The sequence below is a fragment of the Choloepus didactylus genome, chromosome 8, assembly GCF_015220235.1.
Source record: "Choloepus didactylus isolate mChoDid1 chromosome 8, mChoDid1.pri, whole genome shotgun sequence".
Taxonomy (NCBI): Eukaryota; Metazoa; Chordata; class Mammalia; order Pilosa; family Megalonychidae; genus Choloepus; species Choloepus didactylus.
Window position 1 is genome coordinate 122605856 of NC_051314.1, and position 9694 is coordinate 122615549.

The 9694-nt window shown below is 34.4% G+C and overlaps 1 protein-coding gene across 2 annotated transcripts; it reads right to left on the bottom strand.

Annotated features, from left to right (window-relative positions):
• Window positions 1–642: 642 nt before the first annotated feature.
• LOC119541319 (natural killer cells antigen CD94-like) lies at window positions 643–5925 on the bottom strand. 2 transcript variants are annotated; one of them, XM_037845131.1, is made up of 7 exons: window positions 5895–5925; window positions 4899–4988; window positions 3448–3540; window positions 3224–3286; window positions 2726–2877; window positions 1797–1900; window positions 643–989 (listed from the first exon to the last, which is right to left on the bottom strand). In XM_037845131.1, the coding sequence occupies exons 2-7, from the start codon at window positions 4903–4905 to the stop codon at window positions 845–847; spliced, it is 564 nt and encodes a 187-aa protein (XP_037701059.1). In that variant the 5' UTR covers window positions 4906–4988; window positions 5895–5925; the 3' UTR covers window positions 643–844. The 2 variants fall into 2 exon arrangements, with proteins under 2 accessions (XP_037701059.1, XP_037701058.1); XM_037845130.1 differs by lacking the exon at window positions 5895–5925 and adding an exon at window positions 5573–5768.
• Between the last annotated feature and the right edge of the window lie 3769 nt (window positions 5926–9694).

Sequence of the window (9694 nt, forward strand, 5' to 3'; positions counted from 1 at the left end):
CAGCAGATTTGAAGAGGCAGAAGAAAGGATTCATGAGCTAGAGGACAGGACATCGGAAATGCTACACACAAAAGAACAAATAGGGAAAAGAGTGGAGAAATATGAGCAAGGTCTCAGGATACTGAGTGACAACATGAAGTACATGAATATATGTGTCATGAGTGCCCCAGAAGAAGAAGAGAAGAGAAAAGGGGCAAAAAGAATAATGGAGGAAATAATCACTGAAAATTTCCCATCTTTTATGAAAGACATAAAATTACAGACCCAAGAAGTGCAACATACTCAAAACAGAATAGATCCAAATAGACCTACTCTAAGACACTTAATAATCAGATTAGATTATCAAATGTCAAAGACAAAGAGAGAATTCTGAAAGCAGGAAGATAAAAGTGATCCATCACATACAAGGGAAGTTTGATAAATACTTAAGTAAAAAGCCTTAAAATTACTTTTACTTTTCGAAAGGTGAGGAAGGGATCTCCTGATTTAGTTTGATATCAGAAGCATTGCAATGATGCTATTGTATATATCTGGTGTTAAGTAAATTTTTCTTAAGTTTGTGCAGAGATGAATTGAAAGAAAAGATGCTCGAAATGGCAATACATTTAATATTAAAAACAAAATAAAATCTAAATCTCGATAAAATTATTTATTTTGATGCTTTGTAAGTTCAAGTGCAGACACAGAAATTTCATCAATTTTAAAATACATGATTCAAATGCATACAAATTGCATGATAAGATACAAAGTGAAACATTTTATAGGCAGATATCTACAGATACCTGTCTGTAAAAGAGATAAAAAGTTCTATTCTTAGTATATTGTTAGTGTATCTAGACCTGCATCACCCACCCACAACCCCATGAAACACCTGAAGCTGTTGCTTGCAGATATAATAATTTTTTTCCATACAGTCTTCATTCAAAACATCAGAGTTTGGTTTATACATTATGCAATTCCTGGGATTTAGGGTCTGAGAGCTTGAAAATCTGTAATGAAGAAGAAAATATTTAAATAAGGGAAAAGAAAATGAGAATGTACAGGGATGGACAATGTTTTTGATTAAATGCAGAACTTTTAAAGTATTTGAATGAGTTAACATGTTGAATCGTTCTAGTTTTTTTAGTTCAATGACCACAATTTTCAAGGCTTCATAGTAAATTGTTTAAGAAACTCAGTTATTCTCTCAATAATCAATAGTTGTGAGGACAGGGGTTTTCATTCTTTAAGTTTTTATTCACAGGATTGATGTATGATATGCTTTACTTCTACTTTGCTTAAAGACTTACTGGTTGATCTAATCTGGGAAAACATATCAGAGCATACAATTTGTCATTTTATGAGATTGCAAATTCCATGTTTATAATGAAAATGAGATTCAAAGTTTACAAATATGCAGAAGATAAGCCCGGAATATTTGACACACTGGGAATATATTGAGAATTTTGGGTTCCACCAAAATAAAGGAAAAAATAGATATACAGCTTGGCTTGCTGGGACTGCTGAATCAGAGATAGTGTATTTGTGCATGCATACATACACACGCAACCATGTTTGTCCCAAAGCAAAATAACAAAAAGTATAAATCAGAAAAAACTATAAATCACTTGAGTATACATTTGGATGCTCCGTGTGGGGCTAAAATTGTTATTCTACTTCTTGTCTTCCCTTCTCTGTAACCCCATGCCCTATAGAAGTTCCCTTTGCCGCTGTGATCCTGGATGTTGACTGCATCACTGAGATCTAAGAATAAACTCACATGCACACAAGAAGGCACTTGAATACCAGAAACTTACAGATTGGGGGAAAGAGCAGAGCCATCCTCCCAAAACCAGGAGCCACGGGCTTCACTGTAGGAGAGCCCAATCCAGTAAAAATACCGATGGTTGATCAGAAAACCCTGATTGGAAACAGGCAAACACATTAACTTAATTTCAATCTACCCTGAGAATAGTGCATTTCTAAGAAAATCAGTGTCCCAGCATCTCACTCACACAAATTAATGTTTTAACTTCTAATTGAGATGGTACAGTCCTAAGGCTTATATTCCTCAATCATCAAGCCCATTCATTTATGGAGAAAAAAGTACCACAAAATCCCACTACTGGAGATGAAAACAATTATAATAGGAATTAAAATTTTCATGGAAGACATCTTTACAGGGGATCAGAAATCCCAGCCTCAAAATCTCCCAAAACTATACTGAGGGATAAATCTCATAGGTAACCTACTTAACGTATACTCAACACGGTTCTGCACACATCTAGAGAAATTTTCACTTTTTCCTAAGAATTAAGTCCCTTTTCTGATTTTATCATCCATATTTGATCCACATTATATCACAGACAGGTGACATAAGCTACATAATTACAAAAGTAATTGTAAATTCAATTAAAGAATTAAAATTACACAGTTGTTTAGCTGGGTCTTTGATTAAGCTGAATAAAGATAATGATCTATTATCTCTTCTTTTAATTCCCCTTGACAAATTTCTTGCATTTATCTGGCATCTTAATTTTTATCCCTCTGATGTAAATCTTTGAGGAATTTTATGTGGGCTTTATAATAACTGTTTCAAAGTACAGGAAATTAATATGATATCTGCTCAAATATACCCTTCTAATTTTACTATCTGTTTAAGGACTTGAATCAAATTATTCAGCTTATTTAGATATGATGTTTTCCTAGATCAAAGAAAATGCGGGAAACAGAATTAAGTACATACCAGTTCATCTCTGCTTTCCAGCTGTAGTAGACTGGAATTCTGAGAAGCACAGGCAATGCTGCTTTCTTTCCAAGACTTTTCTTCATCAGAAAAGAAGTAACAGTTGCATTGGTACCCAATCCACTTTTCGTGGCAAGAACAGCAGCCAGACACTTTTAGGGGAAAAAAACCATGATTTATTTCACGAGAGATTTCAAAATTTTTCATGGCCATTTGCTCGTTCTAAAACCACTTGTTATTTATTCATTCATTTCTACAAATAATCTTTGAGAATTTACTATGTGCAATGGAGTGTATTATGTTATATATATTGATGCACACTGAATGGAATTTAACCATTCTTATACTAGAGAACTGTGGAATGAAATTGTCCTGCAGTTAGAAAGGTAACCTTGTATTACTGTTTGTAGTATTCCAACATGATCCCACTATGAAAAACAAGAACCTGTTATTTTCATGATCTACAAACATTAAGGGTTTCCAAAAAATAGAACATACCTTTCTGGGGTCCTATAGTGGGTCCTGAAGAGAATGTTGACTGAGCAATTTGTTTAGTAAATGCTATAAGAAATTATTAGAAATATATATATATATAATTAGGTACAAGTTTAAGTGTACTTATGAATTAACAAAATATTCCAAATTAGTAAAATATAACATCTATTACTATATTGTTTAATCAGAATTTTTATATTTATAAAGACTTGCATGGAGAAACTTACATATTTTCAACAAAATTCCCAAAGTAGACACCAAGAAAAGGCATATTATGCCTAAGATCCCAGAAATCAACCTCCATGGAACATTCTGAAAAGCTGTAGAGAAAGAAAGTGATATAGCTAGGGCAATGACTTAAAGAACAAACACAGAGGCTGAAGTTTTTAAAAGCAGAAATCAGTGAAAGAGAATCTGAAAACTTTGTGATCCATGTAACAGACATATGGATACATGAAAGAATCTTTTAGTCATTAAGTCTTTGATTTGATAAGACAGTCATCTTGCCAATGAAACATTGGCAAAGGAAAACATTCCACGAAGGGCTACAATTGATAACATAAATTTTAAATGGTGTATTTTATTCTTCATTGAGTTTGTCACATCTTCTTCTCTTTACCAGCTCTGTCTCTAAAACACAGTAGAGAGGATTAATTATTTATTTTTTAATTGCCAAAGAAACTTAGAGATCTAGTGCAAAAGGAGAGCAGCAAGCTCCAAGTTCTTTTATGTGTTTGCATAATCTCTCAACAGAATCACAAGGTAGATAATGTGATTCACATTGCACACATGAGAAATTGAAGGTCCAATGATGTTATTTTCTCTAGGTATCAAAATTGTGAAGAGTCAAAGTTGGACATCAAATTAGAATTCATCTAAACTCAGAGTCTTTCATTAAACACACTCTAGCATTGTCAATGACTGTAACTCTTTTTGGAAGTGTGTCCTTCTGCTAATCTCAGTGCAGGCTCCACTCCAAGGAATGTCTAGCTGCTCATGGTCCTGTAGAGCTATTATAAGAAAAAGAAGGGGTAAGAGCACTCTGGACTTGATGGAATGAAAGGATCCACAACAAATGCATGGGTAATACCTTGGTCAGCTGGGTGATTTCACAGAATAAGAGCATTACATTTGCTCATGTACAAAATTAACTGGTCGTAGTCTTTTCTCCTACAACAATTCAACTTGAAGATAAACTGCATTAGCATTAACATACTACCAAAAAGTGATGTTGTCGGTGACAACAGTACAATATGTCAAGTTGTAAATTTCAGTAATCTTTGGATGTCACAACACAAACAGTAAATTTAAAAAAAAATCTACACTTTTAATCATTGGGTCATTTACATTTGGCATTCTCTACTCATTTCCACGATTAAATAATATTGATCATATTATAACTAGGTGAATTTGGTTCTCATTCAGAATTTAGAGGTGTCCATATCAGAAGCCACTCTTTAAATCAGTTAGAAAGGTTTCACAAAATAATTTCTATGTTACTGAAGAAGAATCAAGAAATTTAAATAAATGCAGAAAGTACTGACACATCAAACCTAAAATTCTCCACTGTTAATTAAGCCTATTAAAAAAAAGTGCTGTCCTTAAATTATTCATACCCTTGAGAGACCTTTTTTGGTTATTTTTTATTTTTTAATTTTCTGATTGGGACCACACATACCTGCCATGAAAAATGATGTCCCAAGGTCAATGAGGAGAAGGCACGATGCTTGCTTGTTGGAGAGGAGCAAGGCTGGACGGCAGAATTCAGCTGGAAGTTAAGGAATCCAAAAGTTGTGTATGAAGCAATTTAAAATAAAAGAGAAAAAAAATGTGCATTTAAATAATGTTCTTGAATCAAGTATTGGTAAGCCAAATATGTATAGTATGAGCAAGAAGCAGTGCAATCACTGGCTCTAAACTGTTCCGAGTACCACAATACAGGAAATTCTCACTGAACTTTTGTAATGCCCTTTGATTAACAACAATGACAAAAAAGGTTAGAGGGAGTTTCTTTAATGTTTGAACATTGAACTCATCTTAAAAATCTATATTGGAAAAGATGAAAAAAAAAAGATGGACAAACAAAAGGTAAATTTACTTAGTATAATAAAATTCTCTAAAGAATTTTCCTGTCCCAAACAGTTTAAAGCACTTCATACATCTTAACTCAGTTCTTTCCCAAAATGGTTTCATAAGAAGATACTAGGAATACCCTCATTTTACTAATGATAAAGTTGAGGTGTAGGACAGCTAAGTAACAAGTAGAAGGGCACTTAAGTCTGAAAGCCAGACAGTCTTGCTCCAGAGCATACATGCAATATGTTTCATAGATACCCAACTCTTCGTGCCTACATCTTATGTAGATTTTTATTTCTTCTCTTTTGCAGACAGTAGTTGGTCTTTCCATCTTTTCTCTGTTTTCCATCCCTGCCTCATAAGGCCATCCAGGGAAGGCAAAGTTCAAAAAGCAAGAACCTGAGGGTCTTCAGGTTACTATTATATTAGGCATAAACATTCACAAATTGTGCTCTAATGCTGCGTCAGCTGATATATGCTGTCTTAGTTTTCCAGGCTGCTATGATAAATACTACAAACTGGTTTTGGCTCAACCATTAAGAATTTACTGGCTCACAGATTAGAGGCTAGAAGGCTTGCTTCCTTGCAGGGTAAGTACCGTTTCCGGCTGGCTGGCAATCCTCAGGTGCCTTGGCTTTTCCATCACATGGTGATGTCCTCTCCTTTCTCTTCTTCCTTCCTTGTCTTCCAGCTTCCGGCTCCTCCATATGATTTTCTCTCTCTCTGTCTGAATTTCGTCTGCTGATAAAGGACCCCATTAATCTGGATTAAGGTGACTTTATTCAGTTGGGCCACACCTTAACTAAAATAACATCTTCACATGACCCTATTTACAATGGGCTCACTCCCACAGGAATGCAGATCAGGACCAAGAACATGTCTAAATTAGGGTGCAACTTCAGTCTACCACATAAGCCAACATTTCACTGCCTCTTTCACCTTACTCTTAAAAGCTTCTTTTAACATCTTATTCTCTAATGTTCCATAAAAGTCTTTTGAATATTACCTCAGTTGCTCTCGTAAACCTTATTTGTACTAAGATGTCAATATTTATAATTGTTTACTGTGTTGTCTCATTCAGAAAATATACTGTTATTTTAGCTGATATTTTTTTTTCTTCAAAAGACAACATTAGTAGAGATTTCAAATGTGGAATGGAAAGTACATTAGGAGTCTTTGCAGCAGGGATCTTGATGTATGATTCAGCATCTAGAGATACAATCAACCATTCATCCTCATACAAAAGCAGACTCCAAAATAAGTTTCATGTTGTAGTTTTTAAAGCATTCTAATATTATCCTAGATGAACCTTTTTGTAAAAGGGGCTTTTCAGCACCATCCCCCAAAAGACTGTAGTTTGATTCCTCAATTTCCAAGAAGACAACAGTTTTCCATCTTGGTAACTTATCTACAGCATGTGTATAGATTTGATTTCACTCAGTGATCAAAATTGCTAAAATCTAGATCTTTACTAGAAAATATGGACATGAAAATTCCTTCATCCAGGTTTAGTAGAAGTCCAAGTTGAGAAACGTTATATTTATAAATGATCACTTGACTAATTTGAAGTCTGTCCTGTCTTGGTTTTAGTATCAGACAAAATTGAATCTGCAGAAAGCTGCTTAATGTTACTTATTTTGCCCCATGTAAACACAGGATTTTAGGATTTACTTTCATCTATTTTGGGGGATGGTGCAAATTTGTGAGAACTGTAACAGAATATGGAGTAGGGATTATTACCACACTCTGAGCACTAACATAGACACTTTTATTGGGAAGTTATTCTAGGTTTTAAGACCCATGTTTGTTAAGAGTTAAATGATTCATTGTTTTCTTTTTCATCTTAGTTTACTGACTTAGAAGTAAAAACTAGTAAAGCTATGTCAAATCCAAGAACTTTAAGATCAAGTCACTATTAACATAGTGGAATCTATCCCTCTATCACTCTCTATCTACATATTCCCATACACACACATATTTTTTGCCCTGCCCATATCTATCAGAATAACTGATGACCTCTGGTGGACCATATCTATACCTCTGTGTTTTAGGACTGTTTTTTTCTCCTAGAACATCAAAGGCCTTGCAACTCTCACATATGTCAGCCCAGAAGTGCTGATAAGGTCTCAACCAATGAATCTCAGGTTGTGGTATAGTTTAAATCTCAGCCCTAAGGTGGGAAATTCTGGAGTTTGTGTTTTGCCTCATTTTCCAGAGTCATTCAATATTGTTACCCTCTGTCTTCTACTCTGGAACCCAGAATAAAAGCTCAATCTTTTTGGCTGCCTTTCCTTTCCTATATAAACACCCTCTTCCCTACCATTGTTCATATATTTACCAAGTAAACTATTTGTAATTCAAACCTTTCTCAGGTTCTGCTATAAAAGAAACCCAAATTGAAATTATGCTGATGTTCATGAATTTGTTTTTGAAAATTATATATCCTTTCTAAAGATGCAGGAACTGTCCTCTCATGTCTCAGAATCTCTACTCCCTTGTTGTCCACCGCAGGCTACCACACTATTTCCTGTTATTTACTGCTTATCTAGTGCCCTTACTAAAGGCAAGTGATGACTCCAATAACTAAAATGTCATTCAAACCTCAACAAATACATGGGGAAAGGAAACTAAGATCCACTTAAGATATGAACAATGAGGTCTGATGTCCTTTCACTGCCTGGAAATGTATAACAAAATATTGCAGAACACACTCATAGCATACATTTCTATAACCACAATTAAGAAAATTATTTTGTTTTCAGTGTTTTGAAAAATTTTGCCTTCTGAGAGTGACGAGGAAATTGCTAGCCTCAACTTGCAAATTATTGTCTTCATTTTGTGGCGGTTAGGGACCTTGGAGAAAGAATGACCGTGACCTGATGTAATCTCTTTGTATACGTGGCAATAATAGAACCACTAGCAAACCCCAGTGGTTTTTACTAGCCAAAATTCTTATCTATGGAATGTTTTTAGCAGGATGTTTTAGGTGGACTGTCTGTGATTTTTCTGGGAATAAAAATGGGAATCTATGGATTTATAGGGCATGGCACCCTGGAAAATATTGTGTACATTATATAATCATCTAAGTATCAAATGGAGATGTGGCATGACCAGATCATCTCCTTTTGGGTAAGTGATGAGACACAGACATCATTTAGAGCCCTCATGTTAATCGGTTAATCTGGGCCAAAGTGTGTTCTAACGTGAAAGAAAGGCCCTAGGACGCTGCATTGGCAGGTCCAGATTTCCTGCTCCTTTGTCTGTGCTTCATGATTATTGTATCATTGAAATTATTGGCAAAGTTAGATGCTGGATAAAATCTCTGATATGTGTGGGTCTGATTTGTTCCCCCAAATTATACAAATCACCTTTTCTGAGCACAATGGAAATGAAGCTAGAAATCAGTAACAGAAGGAAAACTAGAAAATTCACAAATATATGTCTCTTTAGCAACCTATGGATCAAAGAAGAAATCATAAGTGAAACGAAGAAGTATCTTGAGATGAATGATAATGTAAACACAGCATGTCAAAACATATAGGATACAGCTAAAGTGGTGCTCAGAGGGAAATTTATAGCTATGAATTCCTATATTAAAAGAGAAAAAAGTTCTCAAATAAATAATCTACCTTCACTTCTGGAAGTACTACAGAAAGATGAGCAAACTAAACTTCAATTTAGTAAAAGAAAAGATGCAATAATCATTAGCAGGAGACATATGAAATAGAGAAGAGAAAAAAAAATGAAGAGAATCAATGAAACCAGAAGTTTGCTCTTTGAAAAGACCAATAAAATTGACAAACCTTTAGCTAGACTGAAAAAGAAAAAAAAAGAAGACACAAATAACTAAATTCCATATGAAAGTGGAGACATTATTACTATTTTTCAGAAATTAAAGGATTATAAAAGAATTCAATGAACAATTGTATGCCAACAAATTAGAAAACCTAGATGAAATGGACAAGTTCCTAAAACCACACAGCCTACCTAAACTGACTCAACAAGAAATGAAAGATCTTGACAGACCTGTAAGTTATAAAGAGATTGAGTAAGTAATCAAAAACTTCCAAACAAGGAACAGTCCAGGGCCTGAAGTTTCACTGGTGAAGTCTACCAAGCATTCAAGAAGAGTTAACACCAATCCTTCTCATACTCTTCCAAAAAATTTAAGAAGAGGGAACTCTTTTAACTCATTCTATAAAGCCAGCATTAATCTAATACCAAAGCCACAGGAAAATAACTAGAGCCAATAAACAAATCCACCAAAGTTGTGGGCTACGAGATTAACAAAAAAAATCAGTTGTGATTGCATACACTAGCAAAAAACATTCCAAAATGGATATTTAAAATACAATTTCATTCACAATCACTTCTAAAAAATAAAACAATTAGGAATTA